Source organism: Sorex araneus, chromosome 2, assembly GCF_027595985.1.
Source record: "Sorex araneus isolate mSorAra2 chromosome 2, mSorAra2.pri, whole genome shotgun sequence".
NCBI classification, from domain to species: domain Eukaryota; kingdom Metazoa; phylum Chordata; class Mammalia; order Eulipotyphla; family Soricidae; genus Sorex; species Sorex araneus.
The window spans coordinates 311,266,652-311,283,015 of NC_073303.1; the positions used below are offsets into that span (position 1 = coordinate 311,266,652).

The 16,364-nt window shown below is 39.1% G+C and overlaps 1 protein-coding gene across 1 annotated transcript in view; it reads right to left on the reverse strand.

The window, feature by feature from the left end:
• LOC101558722 (multiple epidermal growth factor-like domains protein 6) overlaps window positions 1-16,144 on the reverse strand; it is a 525,059-nt gene extending 508,915 nt beyond the window's left edge. Inside the window, exons 1-2 of the mRNA XM_055124801.1 lie at window positions 16,127-16,144; window positions 15,744-15,789 (exon numbers count right to left, since the gene is read on the reverse strand). Of these exons, the coding sequence (XP_054980776.1) occupies window positions 15,744-15,789; window positions 16,127-16,144 (64 nt within the window). The remainder of the gene's footprint in view (window positions 1-15,743; window positions 15,790-16,126) is intronic.
• Window positions 16,145-16,364: the final 220 nt, after the last annotated feature.

Below are 16,364 nucleotides of genomic sequence, written 5' to 3' on the forward strand. Positions count from 1 at the left end.
GAAGTCATGAACTTTGCATATAAGTGGATCAACATGGAAAGTATCATGCTAATGAAATGAGTCAGAAAGAGAGAGACAGACATAGAAAGATTGCACTCATTTGTGGAATATAAAATAACAGAGTAGGAGACTAACACCCAAGAATAGTAGTATATAATACCAGGAGGTAGACTCCATGGCTTGGAAGCTGGCCTAACATTCTGAGGAAAAGGCAGCTCAGATAGAGAAGGGAACACCAAGTAAAATGTGGTTGGAGGCCACATGGGGGAAGGGTGATAAATGCTGAAAGTAGACTAGAGACTGAACACAATGGCCACTCAACACCCCTATTGCAAACCACAACACCCAATTGGAGAGAGAGAACAAAAGGGAATACCCTGCCATAGAGGTGGGGTGGGGTGCAGGGAGATGGGATTGGGGGGTAGAAGGGATGCTGGGTTAATTGGTGGTGGAGAATGGGCACTGGTGAAGGGATGGGTTCTCGAGCATTATATGAGGGAAACATGAGCACGAAAATGTATAAATTTGTAACTATACCCTCACAGTGATTCACTAATTACAAAATAAATTAATTTAAAAAAAAGAAGGTGGAAAGGGCAGGGAGTGGCAGGAAATAGCAAGGAAAATGCAGGTGTCTCCTTCCACATACCCAGACAGAACTGCTTCAATAAAGTTAATAAAGTGTGATAAAAAATAAAAAATAAAGAGGAAATAAATATTAATTGAGGAAGGTATGCATTCTGAAAGCTGTGGAAAATTGGTATACCCAAGTTATAAAACGAGCTATACCCTTTTTAGTTTTTATTTTACCAGTAAAAAATAAACAAGAAAAATTGCGCCAAAACTAATACATTGCTTTAGAGAAAGCATGTTTATCCACTAAATGCCTGGGAAACCAGGTATTTAACTATCACTGTACATGCAAACTGTAATCAGCATTACAAATTTATACAAGTTCAGGTACACTTCTTTCATCTGATTTAGGATAAATATTCAGTTCCATCAGCTTATAATTTGTACAGGGTAGGTTGGAGAATGATTTGGCAACAACTGTAAAAAGAAGTTTTAAAAATCCTTAAATAAATTGCTCAAAATCTTAAATATTCGTAGGCCAGATTTTCTTTATTCCTTGAATAGACAACTTTCTATTATGAATCACAAGGAAAGTTGTAATTTGTTTGAAGAAGTCTTCTAATTTAAACTTTTGAGGCTAATATTTTCTGAATTAATAACATGTTAGACAAAAGGAAATGTAATTATAATGCTGTAAACGAAGGTCAGAGACCTGAACCGCGGTTACAATTTTTATTTCCAATTAATTGGCTCAGCTCTCTAATTGTAACATGACAATATTTGCTGAGAAGATATATAATTCACTCCTGTAAACACACACACACACACATCCTAAATATAACCAGAATGGAAAACACAATAAAGAAATTGATCTCCTAAGTACTGGATATTTCAAAAACCCGATTGTCAAAATACATAGTGCCTTATACATAGTAGGTAGACATATTCCAAAAGTAGCTGATTTAATAAAGGAGAGACAAATAGTTTTTTTAAAAGCATCAAAAAATATTGAATGTAACCAAAATAAAGAGAAAGTAAAGTGAAATTTATCAGTTGGGGGGGGGGGTGGATGGGAGGTATACTGTTTTTTTTTTTTTAGTGGTGGAATATGGGCACTGGTGAAGGGATGGTTGTTTCAGCATTGTATAACTGATACTTAAGCCTGAAAGCATTGTAATTTTCTACATGGTGATTCAATAAAATAAAATTTAAGAAAATTTTAAAAACCATCAAAAAATAGTAATAATAACCTCAAAAGAAACACTACCCTGCCAGGCATGAATAAAGGATAGAATAATAGAGAAACAATGTAATTAGAGATTAGAGGCAAAATAAAGTGGGGCTTGTTAATTGCTGATGAGACAGAATGACAGAAAAGAAATTGTGAGAGTATGTAGGTGGCTTGAAATTTTGTATGTGGTTTGTAATTTTATAGTCAAGCAATAGAACTTTGAGTGACTAAACTAATTTCAGAGGGGTCTTTTAACATCAATAAATAGATACATTTAAGTATGCAAGGGAAACAAATCTTGTGTCAAGAAACTTAATAGTTTATTACAGGAGGAAGACAGGAGATTTACTTTTCCACAAAGACTTTTGAACTTTGGGGACTTTACCACATGGGGAACTTCCCTTTTCTTTTTCCTTTCCTTTTATTTCTTCTCTTTCTTTGCCTCGGTAATTAAAAAGTCAAATACATGTTTTTCAGAATTAATAAGACCAGAAAACGCCTTTACATTTAAAGGGCTCCTGGTTCAATTGCTGACACTTTATGGTTTCTCAAACACCAACTAAAGTGGCCCCTCATAAAAATTTAAAGTAAAATAAAAGTAATTTAAGTGTCATTGCTTTGATTAATTTCTTAAAATGATATATTTATAATAATTAAAGTTGTAAAATATTCAACTTTAGGGTAAAGTCTAGCATAAATAGCCAAAACTGAATGCACAGTTTCTTCCATATACTCTGATAAAAGAAAAAAAATCAAGAGCTTAAGGGTTTAAGAGTTAGAGTGCTTCAAAATTCAGTAGGTCAGTACATGACAAATCTAGGTCAGATTTTTGGAGTTAAAGCAATTGCAATGTTAGGGTTCATATCCCCTAAGGTTTACCTTACTTCCTATTCTAATTGGTAGTTTTGGTAATCTTGCAACTACTCTCAGGCTCATTAAATAGAGAAATGTACAGAATTCAAATAATGTGGGACTACTCATAGTTATAGTTATAGCAGGAAAAAGATAAAGGATGATGCAACAGGGCAGTTAATTAGAAGCACCAGCAAGAAGTGGTCATGGTACTCTCCCTACAGGGTCAGGGCACACATTTTCCTAGACTTTCTGTGGTAATAAGCACACTATCACCAATCTGAGAGGTGCAGACCTCAATTTTCAGAGGTTCCCAGTCCAAAGGATGATTGATTGTCCTCATTTTGGGCTTTTGTTCTGGACTAATGGGACACGCCTTAGGACATAAAGTTTTCATTTTAAGCCACCAGCCATTCTAATCACAGCTATGACCAAAAGTTTTTAGTAACTATAAAAGTCCTTGATCGGGAGTGTCCCCCCTCAGCTTTCTGTCGCCAGCCTCCCTGCTCGCTCTCTAAAGGCGCCCCTATCCAGCATGTACTCAGCAGACGCTGAACCCTGCCCACCTGCCCGCAGATGGCTCTCACGCGGGACACCATCCCTGCTTTCCCCGTAGCCCCACCCCCCGCCTGCTTTCCCTTGCAATGCCTCCCTGCTCGCTCTCTAATGCCGCCTCTATTCTGCAGGAAATGAGCAGACCCTGAACTGGCCCATAGGCTCTCAGACTGCTCTCAAGCGGGTGCGCAATCCAGGCTTTCCCCAAGCCTCCCCACCCCCCAACCCCACTTTAGGCAACTTAGAGTCCCAAGAGGCTACTGGGGCCGAGACCTGGTTCTCGGGGGCGTGGTCTCCAAAGGTGGTGTGGCCTCCTGCTGGAGTGGCGGACCTTTTATTTAAACATAATATGTATAAACTTTTTCTCTGAAAAACACATTGGCCATTTCAAACACTCTATGTCATATAGTCCACTAGCTTATACTAACTTCTCAATAACTATCAGTGAACAATAGAATTTGCACAAAACCTTTGTAAGTAGAGCATAGCCTTAAATCCTTCACTAGAGGCCCCACATAAATCCGGAGGAGGACCCAAGAGTAAGAAAAAATTCTAGAATAAGATCAAGGCTACCATCATCAATTTAGCACAGCCAGAGAATTCCCCCCCACCCCCTCGCAGCAAGAGGGAATAGGGATAGACAATTAGAAGGATCCAACTTGATACTTCCATAACAATATGAAGAAACAGCCAAAATCCCCTCCATGAAGAGAGAATAAAGAAAAGATCCCAGAAACCTCAATAGGGGCTACCCACATATACGAACTCTCAGATAAAGAATTCAGAGAGGAAATCTTGAGGAGAGTCGATGTACTCTGAGCAACCATGGAAAAGACATCCAATAAATTAAGGGAGGATATAAATGAAGCATTGGAATGATCCACCAAGAAAATGCGGGAAGAAAAGAGCAGAAACTTCAAAGCTATGAACAGAAGTTACACAAATAAAGGAATTGGTAGATGAATTAAAAATCTCAATAGGAGCCCTAACAGTAGAATGGCTACAGCTCAAGACAGAATCAGTGAGCTTGAAGATGAGCAGCACAAAGCTTACAAAAAACAAGTAATGTCAAAAGACCTGAAAATGTCTCTAGAGCAAATCAGAGTCCTAGGGGATGACCTCAAGAGGAACAACAAAAGAATCATTGGAGTACAAGAAGCACAAGGAACTAATCCCAATGAAAAAACCACAGATAAAGACATCATTGCCAAGAAATTCCTAGAGCTGGAGAAGGCAGGCATCCAAATCCAAGGAGCCCGAAGAGTACCAGCAAAAAGAGACTCCAGGACATATCATAGTCAGAATGATGGATGCTGTGGATAGGGACACAATACCGAATAAAAAGACTCCAAGGCATATCATAGTCAGGATGATGAATGCTGTGAATAGGGACGCAATACTGCAAGCAGCAAGGTCAAAGAAGGAAATCACATACAAAGGAGCACCCCTTAGATTTACAGCAGACCTATCAGAGAAAACCCTCTAAGCTCAAAGACAATGGTGGGATATAGTGATAAAACTCAAGGAAATGAATGGCTCACCAAGAATACTTTATTCGGCTAAATTCTCACTCAAACTCGAAGGAACTATACAATATTTCTTGGACAAATAACAGCTCAGGAACTTCATAGACTCAAAACCAAACTTAAAAGAAGGAATAACGGGCTATTATAAGACAAGTAAGAACCCCACAAAGACAACAAGCACCACAGAAAGATGACACAAAATCCTATGACAATAATCTCTCTCAATGTCAATGGACTACATGCACCAATTAAGAGACACAGTGGTGGGGCCGGAGCGATAGCACAGTGGGTAGGGCGTTTGTCTTGCACGCGGCCGACCTGGGTTCGATCCCCGGCATCCCATATGGTCCCCCAAGCACTGCCAGGAGTAATTCCTGAGTGCAAAGCCAGGAGTAACCCCTGAGCATCGCTGGGTGTGACCCAAAAAGTCAAAAAAAAGAGACACAGTGGCAAAATGGATCTGGAAACCAAAGCCAACATTCTGCTGCCTGCAAGAAACACATCTGAAGAGTAAAAGCAAACACAGACTCAAAGTAAAAGGATGGAAAACAATCCTGCAGGCAAACAACTCCCTCAAAAAAGCTGGAGTGTCCATACTAGTATCTGACAACAAAGATTTCAGGCTGAAAAAGATCAGAAGAGACAGCAAAGGTCATTTTCTATTTATCAAGAGATATGTACAACTGGAAGAAATCACACACCTAAATGTATACGCGCCTAATGAACGACTGGCTAAATACTTAAAACAACTCCTAACAGACTTTCAAGAGGACATCGCTAGCAGCACAATAATAGTCAGAGACTTCAACACTGCCTTATCACCTCTGGATAGATCGACAAAAACAAAACTCAGCAAGGAAACACTGACTCTGAAAGAAGAAATGGAAGAGAGAGGCCTAATTGACCTTTTCAGGGCCTTACACCCCAAAAAGAAAGAATACACATTCTTTTACAGTGCACACAGAAAATTTTCCAAAATTGACCATGTACTGGGCCACAAAACATACCTCAATAGAATCGGGAAAATAGAAATTGTATCAACTATCTTTTCAGACGATGATGCACTGAAGATAGAAGTTAATCACACACAGACAAGGAGAATCAAAGCAAACACTTGGATATTGAACAGCTCGGTGTTGAACAATGAGTGGATCAGGAAGGAAATCAAGGAAGAAATCAAGAGATACCTAGAAACAAATGAGAATTAAGATGCGGGCTACCAAAACATAAGGGACGCAGCTAACGCCCTGTTAAGAGGAAAATTTATAGCTGTGCAAGCATTCCTCAGGAAAGAAGAAAGGGCCTACATAGATAGCTTGACTTCACAGCTCAAGATCTTAGAAAAGGACCAGAAAAAGGAACCCAAAGCAGACTGAAGGAAAGAATAAAAATTAGAGCAGAAATTAATGACATGGAAACCCAGAAAATAATCCGAAAGGTCAATGAAACCAAGAGCTGGTTCTTAGAGAAAATAAACAAGATTGATAAACTGCTAGCAAAACTCACAAAGAAAGAGAGAGAGAGAACCCTAATAAACCGAATCAGAAATGAAAAGGGGGATATCACAACAGAAACCAATGACATTCAAAAGATCATCAGAGACTATTTTGAAAGTCTGTATGCCACGAAACAAGAAAACCTAAAAGAAATGGATGAATTCCTTGATTCCTACAGTCTCCCAAGACTGAACCAAGAAGACTTGGAATACCTGAATAGGCCCATTAATATCAAGGAAATTGAAAATGCAATCAGAAGTTTCCCCCAAAATAAAAGCCCAGGTCCAGATGGATTCACTGGAGAATTCTTCCAAACATTTAAAGAAGACTTGTTGCCAGTTCTCCTCAAGCTTTTCCAGGGAATTGAAAGACAGAAACCATCTCAAACAGTTTTTATGAGGCACATATCTCCCTAATACCAAAAGCAAACAAAGACACCACAAAAAAAGAAAACTATAGACCAATATACCTGATGAACACTGATGCAAAGATTCTCAACAGAATACTAGCATATAGAATCCAAAGACTCATCAAAAAGATCATACACCATGACCAAGTGGGATTCATCCCAGGATGCAAGGATGGTTTAACATTTGGAAATCAATCAACATAATCCATCATATCAACAAAAGTAAAGATTAAAAACCATATGATCATATCAATAGATGCAGAGGAAGTATTTGACAAGATCCAACATCCATTCATGATAAAAACTCTCACCAAAATGGGTTTTGGAGGAACTTTCCTCAAGATAGTCAAAGGCATCTACCACAAACCTATGGGAAGCATTATCATCAACGGGGAAAAAATAAGGGCCTTTCCTCTAAGATCGGGAACAAGACAAGGATGCCCATTCCCACCACTTCTTTTCAATATAGTGCTGGAAGTACTAGCAATAGTCATTAGGCAAGAAAAAAATATTAAGGGCATTCAGATAGGAAAGGAAGAAATCAAACTCTCACTATTCGCAGATGATATGATACTATATCTAGAGAAGCTGAAAACCTCTACTAAGAAACTCTTAGAAACAGTTGACTTGTAAAGTAAAGTCACAGGCTATAAAATCAATACCCAAAAATACACGGCCTTCCTATATGCAAACAATGAGACAGATAAAAGGGACATGAAAAAAGCAATCCCGTTTACAAGCGTGCAACAGAAAATCAAGTACCTCACAATCAGCTTAACTAAAGAAGTAAAGGACCTCTACAAAGAAAACTATAAAACTATACTCCATGAAATCAAAGAGGACATGAGGAAATGGAAACATATCCCCTGCTTATGGATAGGGAGAATCAATATTTTCAAAATGGTAATACACCCCAAAGCATTATGCAGATTTAATGCAATCCCTATAAGGATACTCATGAAATTCTTCAAAGAAATGGATCAAACAATCCTGAAATTCATATGGAACAATAAATGCCCATGGATAGCTAAAACAATTCTTGGGAAAAAGATGATGGGAGGCATCACTCTCCCCAACCATAAACTTTAATACAAAGTGGTAACAATTAAAACAGCATGGTACTGGAACAAAGGCAGAGCCGCAGACTAATGGAACAGAATGAAATATCTCTACACACAACCCCAAATGTATGATCATCCAATCTTTAATAATGGGGCAAGAAATGTGAAGTGGAGCCAGGAAAGCCTCTTCAACAAATGGTGCTGGCACAACTGGACAACCACATGCAAAAGAGTGGGCTTAGACCTCGATCTGACACCATGCACAAAAATCAGATCAAAATGGATTAAAGACCTCAACATCAGATCACAATCCATAAGGTACATCGAAGACAAGGTTGGCAAAACCCTTCACGATATTGAAGCTAAAGGCATCTTCAAAGATGACACAGAACTAAGCAATCAAGTAGAAACAGAGATAAACAAATGGAACTATATTAAACTAAGAAGCTTCTGCACCACAAAAGACACAGGGACCAGAATACAAAGACAATCTACAGAATGGGAAAGCATATTCACCCAATACCCATCCAATAAAATGTTGATATCAAGGGTATAGAAAGCACTGGTTGAGCTCTACAAGAAGAAAACATCCAACCCCATCAGAAAATGGGCCGAAGAAATAAACAGAAGCTTTTCCAAGGAAAAGGTACAAATGGCTAAAAGGTTCATGAAAAAATTCTCTGCATCACTAATCATCAGGGAGATGCAGATCAAAACAACCATGAGATACCATGTCACACCACAGAGAATGGCACACAACCAAAAGAACAAGAGCAATTGCTGTTGGATAGGATGTGGGGAGAAAGGGACCCTCCTGCACTGTTGGTGGGAATGCTGACTGGTCCAGCCCCTTTGGAAAACAATATGGACGATTCTCAAAAAATTAGAAATTGAGCTTCCATTTGATCCAGCAATACCACTGCTGGGAATATATCCTGGAGAAACAAAAAAGTATAGTTGAAATGACATCTGCACTTTTATGTTCATTGCGGCACTGTTTACAATTGCCAGAATCCAGAAAAATCCCGAGTGACCGAGAACAGATGACTGGTTAAAGAAACTTTGGTTCATCTATACAAGGGAATACTATGCAGCTGTTAGAAAAGATGAAGTCATGAACTTTGCATATAAGTGGATGAACATGGAAAGTATCATGCTAAGTGAAATGAGCCATAAAGAGAGGGACAAACATAGAAAGACTGCACTCTTCTGTGGAATATAAAATAATAGAGTAGGAGACTAACACCCAAGAATAGTAGTATATAATACCAGGAGGTTAGCTCCATAGCTTGGAAGCTGGCCTCACATGCTGGGGGAATGGCAGCCCGGATAGAGAAGGGAACACCAAGTAAAATGTGATTGGAGATCCCGAGCAGGAAGGGAGATGCATGCTGAAAGTAGACTAGAGACTGAACATGATGGCCACTCAATACCCCTATTGCAAACCACAACACACAAAAGGAGAGAGAGAGAGAGAGAAAACAAATTGGAATGCCCTGCCACAGAGGCAGGGTGGGGTGGGGGGATGAGATTGGGGGGTGGGAGGGATATTGGGTTCACTGGTGGTGGAGAATGGACACTGGTGGAGGGATGGGCTCTCAAACATTGTATGAGGGAAACACAAGCACTAAAATGTGTAAATCTGTAACTGTACCCTCACGTTGACTCACAAATTAAAAAATAAATTAATTAAATTATAAAAAATTTAAAAAGTCCTTGATCATTGTGAGATTGTAACACAAACATTAAAGCTTGTCACTATCTCACGGTGACTCAATAAAATTGAAAAAAAAATTAAAAAGTCCTTCAAAATATAAAAAGTGCACTACGAATAAATATTCATGTTAATATTTTTTATTTGGGGGCCACCCTCTTCTGTGATCACAGCGTTGCACCTAGAGATCACTCTTTGGGAATCACATGGGGTGCCAAACCTGATCAAACTCAGGTTGGGCGCATGCAAGGTAAATATGCCCTGCCTGCTTTTTATCACTTTGCTTCAAGTATTGGTTTTATTCCAAGGGATTTCTCTATCTCTTCCTTTCCCTCTTCCTCTCCCACTCCCTCTCTTCTCTATCTTTCTCTTTATCTGTCCTTCTCTGTCTCTGTGTGTCTTCTTTCTTTTTTAAAATCAGCGTGTAAGATGGCAGTTCAATAACAAAGTTTCAGATTTGCAAGCATGAGACCATGAGTTTGAGACCTGAAGTCACCCACTAAGCAAATACTTGACAAGCAACTCCTTCTGGAACCCCTCGAACCACATTAGAATAAGTTATCTCCTACAAACAGGTACTTAGGACCACCACAATTAAAGGTGTACAGCTAAGTACTAGGACTATGTGAATGCCACAATGTGTGTGTAACTCCTGGTCATCGTAACAACAGCAAAGGAAAGAGGAAAAATATCAAATAAATCTCAACAATGGTAAGAGGAACTATGCTCTATTTCTTTCCATAAAGTAGGTCAGTTTATTTAGGAAATAAGATAAGGCAAGTACGTGTGTTTGTTTGAGAGAAACTGAAGGAGCAAAGGAAGAGAAATTACACACCCTATGAACTGGGACAAAGTGTGTTTAAAATGCACAAAGCCATAGTACAACAGGTAGGGCAGTTGCTTTGCCCAGGCCAACCGATATTCAATCCTAGTATCCCATCTGGTGCCCTGAGCACCACTGAGTGCAGAACCAGGAGTCAGTCCCATGCATCACTGGGTATGGCTCCCAAGTAAATATCACTTGTATCACTTGTCATCCCGTTGATCTTCAATTTGCTCGAGCTGGCACCAGTAACGTCTCCATTTGTCCCTGTCGCGTGCTAGTGAAGCCCAATATCTGCTTGCTCCAGGCACAGGAAGAGCCGCAAATCATTCATTCTGGGTTTTGATAAACAAGTCTGACCATCTCGTTGGTGGGTGGCCACTTGGTCTTTTGACGTCCCATGGAATCCAGTCGGTAACAGCTCTAGTCCAGAGGTCATCTCTGAATCGCATTACATAACTGGCCCATCTGATTTTTGATGCCTTGGCAAACGAGACAACATCCCTGATTCTTGACCGTCAATGGAGGTCAGAACTTCGAATTCTTTCTCTTACTTGAATAAGGTGTGATACTCCTAGCATAGCTCTTTCAATTCCTCTTTGGGATACGCTAATACCGTTCTCATCCTGTTTGCGTAGGGCCCAGGTTTTTGAGGCATATGTTAGTGCAAGAAGAATGGTGGAATCGAAAAGATGTGCCTAGAACCGGAGTTTCTTTGTCCTCTTAACCACTTCTTTGATGCTCTTGAAGGCATTCCACGGTGCTCTTTTCCTCCTGCACAGTTCTGGCACCAAGGCGTTCCTCATGTTGATTTCTCGACCCAGGTACACATAGCTGCTGCATTTGGAGACGTTCGTTCCATTGAGAGCAAATGGAGCTTCAGGGACCAGTTTGTTTTTCATGAGCATTGTCTTGTTGAGATTCAGTTGCAATCTGACCTTTCCACACTTGTGGTCAAAGTCGGCCAGCATTTGTGCCACTTGGCCAATGTTTGGTGTTTATGAGAACGATGTCATCAGCCAAGCGGAGGTGGTGTAATTGCCGACCATCTATCTTCACTCCCATTCCTTTCCATTCCAGTCATCACATGATGTTCTCGAGGGTGGCACTGAAGAGTTTCGATGAAATGGAATCACCCTGCCGTACCCCTCTCTCTACATCAATAATCACTTCCTTGTAGAATGGTGAGATCCTGGTGTTGAATCCACAATACAGGTAGTGGAGGATCTTGATACACTGAGTTTGAATGCCCTGTTTGGCTAGGGCATCGATGACTGCCTCAGTCTCAACAGAATTGAAGGCCTTCTGTAAGTCAATGAACGTTAGACAGAGTGGCATCTAGAACTCTCTCGAAACTTCAATGAGTTTGGTCACTGTGTGGATATGGTCTATCGTGCTGAATCCCCTTCAGAACCTGGCTTGCTCTCAAAGTTGTCCTTCGTCTAGTGTTCTGCCTATTCTATTCAGGATGACACGAGTGAACAACTTGTAGATGACAGTATGGCTATGGCTCCCAAGTAAATAAGATAAAATAAAAATAATAAATAAATGTGCAGGGGACTGGAGCAATAACACAGTGGGTAAGGCGTTTGCCTTACATGTGTTCGATCCCCAATATCCCATATGGTCCCCTGAGCACTGCCAGGGGTAATTCCTGAGTGTAGAGCCAGGAGTCAGCCCTGAGCATTGCTGGGTGTGAACCAAAAAGCAAAAATAAATAAATAAATAAATAAATAAATAAATAAATACGCAACTTGGTGTCTGCTATATTATGGAACTTTTAAACAGGTATGAACTTGGTGGTGCGGGGGGGAAAAATGTGTTTTGAACTTGAAACAGTGGGACGCTTGGGCAGTCTTGGGCCGGGGCCGGTGCCAGCTCGAGCTCCACCGAGATTCGACCCGGGTGTCCATGCCTTTGCACAGCCGATTTGCTGCTGAATGACCAGGATCCAGAGCCAGCTATATTACTTGGGGTCCCAGCGAGTGCTTGTAGACATCTCTCCAGACTGTGAACAAAGCTTTTGCTCCATGCTGCTCAGGAAGGGAAATGATGCAATTTCCAAAGTAAATCTCCCTGGATGTAATTACTAAAATACAGAAATCTTAAACCTAAAGAGACTTTATATCTCTTCATTCTCATCAGTGGAAAACTAATTATCAAATGTTTCCTTGTCAATAGGGCCGTATTCTTGGGGGATAAACTCCAACAAGAATAGTGAGTTCTGTGTTGAAACTCCAACAACAATAGTGAGTTTTGTGTTGAAATATGGAATGTAATCAAGGTAAAGAGAAAAGGAAGTGAAATTTATCAGTTATGCAGGGGGGGTGGAGGGGTGTGGGGTGGAGGGGTGAGAGGTATACTGGGTTTTGGGTTTTTTTTTTGGTGGTGGAATATGGGCACTGGTGAAAGGACAGGTGTTTGAGTATTGTATAACTGAGACATAAGCCTGAGAACTTTGTAACTTTCCACATGGTGATTCAATGAAATAAATTACAAAAAAAAAATGCGCAACTCATCTTAAATGTATAATTTTTGATGGTAATTTGACAGTTTTACAATGGCATATTTTAAAATAAAAATAAATAAATGCATTATTGATTATTACTAATCATATAAATCAATAATGAATGTGTATACTAGTAAATTAACTTGGTACAAGGCAAAAACATTGGAGTTATATAGAACACAATGAATTAAAATGTTATTACCCCTTCCCTTTCTTTTCATTAAAAGATTTACTAATATACACTATATTATGAATTATACATGCATATAATATATAACTATTACATTAGCACTTTGGAAAATTTCTAATTTTTAGGAATGGCATTGATTTTATTTGAGAAGAGATGATGTAGAAAACTACAGGAATTTCAATGAAAAAACTTAGCTAATGGGATTGCCAGAAGTTGAAACCTGAGAGCATTGATGGATATGGCCCCCAAACAAAATAAAAATTAGCTGATGGGCCTGAGAGACAGCACAACAGGTAAGGTGCTTGGCTTACATGTGTGTGCCTTAGGTATGATCCCTGTCATTGCATATGGTTCCCTGAGCACTATCAGGAATGAATCTGAGCACAGAGCCGGAAATAAGCCCTTAGAACCACAGGGATGGCCCAAAAGAAACAAGCAAATAGTTTCCAAATATTAGCTAATAAAATATGTTGACTAGCACATTAATTGAATACACGACTAAAGTAGAATAACAATGTTATAACTAAAGTAAAATAACAGGTGTCCAATAAAGTCTTTATTCCCTTGTTTAATAGAATGCTATCAGAGCTTGTAACTTCACTGTATTTATTTCTCTCTCTTAAAATGTATAGAAATCCAGTAATTTTAAGGAATATAAAAACTATAAAAAATATCAAATGGATATTTTGTTATCAAATAGGCCTAGTATGATATATAATAAATGTAGAGTATGTAGTAGAGAGTATTTGTATGTTTGTTTGGGCAAGATACATTGGTAACAAGGGAAATGCAGTGGAATAAAGTGTACTCAGCGGACAGAGCCAGGAGTTAGCCCTAAGCATGCTCATAAACTCGCCTCTCTCTCTCTCTCTGCCCCTTCTCTCTCTCATACACACTATATATAATGTGAGATATATATTATTATCTATAGTGTGTATATGTGTCTGTGTGTATATATATACACACATATATATATACATACACATATGTATATGAGAGATGGAAGAGAGAATGAGAGAGAGAGAAATGGGGAATATTTTACAAATGTCCTTAGCTTATCCTCTTTTGTTTTGCTGCTTTACCCAACCCTAAATCCTAGAAGGAATTAAGTTTGGGTGAGGTGACATTTATTTTGAAGAGGAATGAAATTGTAACTCTAAAGCACATGCAGTCATATAAGCTAATGTTATTTCAACTAAAACAAATAAATCATTTTTTAAATGTGGGTATTGTTTGAAATAGCATACAGAAAGTGGAGGGCTGTAGAGATATTGGAGTCTCTTATTTAGTCACTGGGCCCAGTTAAGAAAGCAACCATTACTAAAAAGTCTGTGAAAAAAATCTTTGTGCAAATAATGAGCATAAAACCTGAGCTAAATTCTAAAATCTGAGTCTTAAGTTACACAACATAAAGATCAAAGAATATCTAATCAGAGTTTTGTGGAATCTTACTTCTGTCCTGAATCCAGCTATTTCCAAAACTAGGTTACATGTTGCTCCTTCAATTTTCTAGGCAGCCTCATTAATTATTAACATATCACAACACTCTCACATTTGCTTATACAAGCTATAAGTGGTTTGTAATGTTTCCTAGGAAAGTTAAACATTTCATGTATTCAAGAATGACAATAGCCACTATACTGATGTCATTGGTCAAAACTTTTCAAAATAACCAGTGCAATTTTTTTTCTGCTCTCAACAAGAACCTCAGTTCTGGGAGAGATCCTAAAACTGAATGACTTCACCTCTGTAGGTTTTAAATATAACAAGGACATGTAACTTATCACACACACAATCACAATATCCCGTTAATCATCAATTTCTTGGGTGGACTCAGCAACATCTCATTTCGTCCTTTCCCTGAGATCTTAGAAGTCTATTTCGACTTGGCCCTCCTAAGGATGTTGCACTGGGGGCTCTTCAGGGTCAGGGGAATGAGATCCAGCTTGTTACTGGATTTTGCATGTGAATACACCCTGGGAAGCTTGCAAGGCTGTCCCATGGGGGCAGGAAACTCTCAGAAGATAGCCAGTTTCTCCTAGAGGGAGAAGTAGGCTAAAGATATCTCGCAAGGTGGCCGTGCGCTTCTGAGAGCTTGCTTTTAAGTCTCTCTCTGGATGTTGGCCACTGATGGGATCACACACACCTGGGTTCGTCTGCCGGTACCTTCATGCATGAGGCCTTGTTCAAACATGTAGAGAGGAGCCTCCAGCATGGCTGCAGCTAGGTTCCTGTGGTCTTTGGCCGCCGGGAGCTCTGCTCGGGGTGGGGAGGGAATCTAGAGCCCATCCCCTCCGTGGGGCCCCGGGGAAGACAGCCAGGTGTGTGGGCAAGAGACTCTCTGCTTATACTTGTAACTTATACTTGGGAAATTATTTCAAAACTATGATAAGATTATAAAAGTATATATAATTTTCTATGCAATAGCAGCCTTGTATTAAGTACAAGCTAAAACCTAAATAAATGGTCTCTATTGGTCTTTGTTTTGGAGTTGTATCATCCAAACTCGAACTATATAACACTTAAACTTTATTTATGGAACTCTCTTTCTCTTTCCACTCAAATTTTCTAAATTAAAGGATTTACCTTAATGAGTAAGTTGCATGTTATGGGGCATAAAAGCAAATAAATTTCAAGAAAAACATACAAATTCCACATACTTAAGAATACTATAGCCAATATCATGGCTTTGGAGAGGAATAATGAACTGAAGAACAATGGTGACCGCTGATAAAAACAGAGTAAAGTGAAGTTGTCAGTACTTGATAAAAATAATAATAACCTGTACATTAAAAATATCCTACCTCTGCTTATCACCAAACTCAGTATGTCCAGAGGGTACTGCTCAAGCTTCAGAAAATAGAAGAGTTTCAGGAAAGCATTGTAAAGTTACAGGAGAAATCCACAGGGGTGAAAAGATGAAAAAGAGAACCTATAAGAAAAGAGTGAAATAATAGGCCTGTTAAACTTGAGAACTAGTGAGACACAGAGATGCAAAACAGCTTAGAAAGGTGGTACTACAAAGATTTTAGAAGTGATGGGTTTGCTATACTTGCAAATATGAACAAAGAAATAATAACAACAAAATCAAGATGTTATATGCTCCTTTACAGCTTGGCTTTTAAAAGCATGGCAATTCTTAGTTTACAGAGAGGCTGTCTGTGTTTTAATTTTTAAGGGGCTCAACAGGCACAAATTGTTGCATCTTGTGGATTTTATGCAAGGCTACATTAAGTGATGGGCCATTCCCAAGGATATGTGTAAAAAGGTGAAGAGTACAAATTCTGAGGTAAACATTAGTGGTTTGAGAAAATTTTACTCAGCAGATTTTATCCCAGACTGAATCTTACAAATGTGTCATAAGACAGACATTAATACAAAGGACTACTGTAAATTATTATCCAACTCAAGACTTGAGTTTTAAG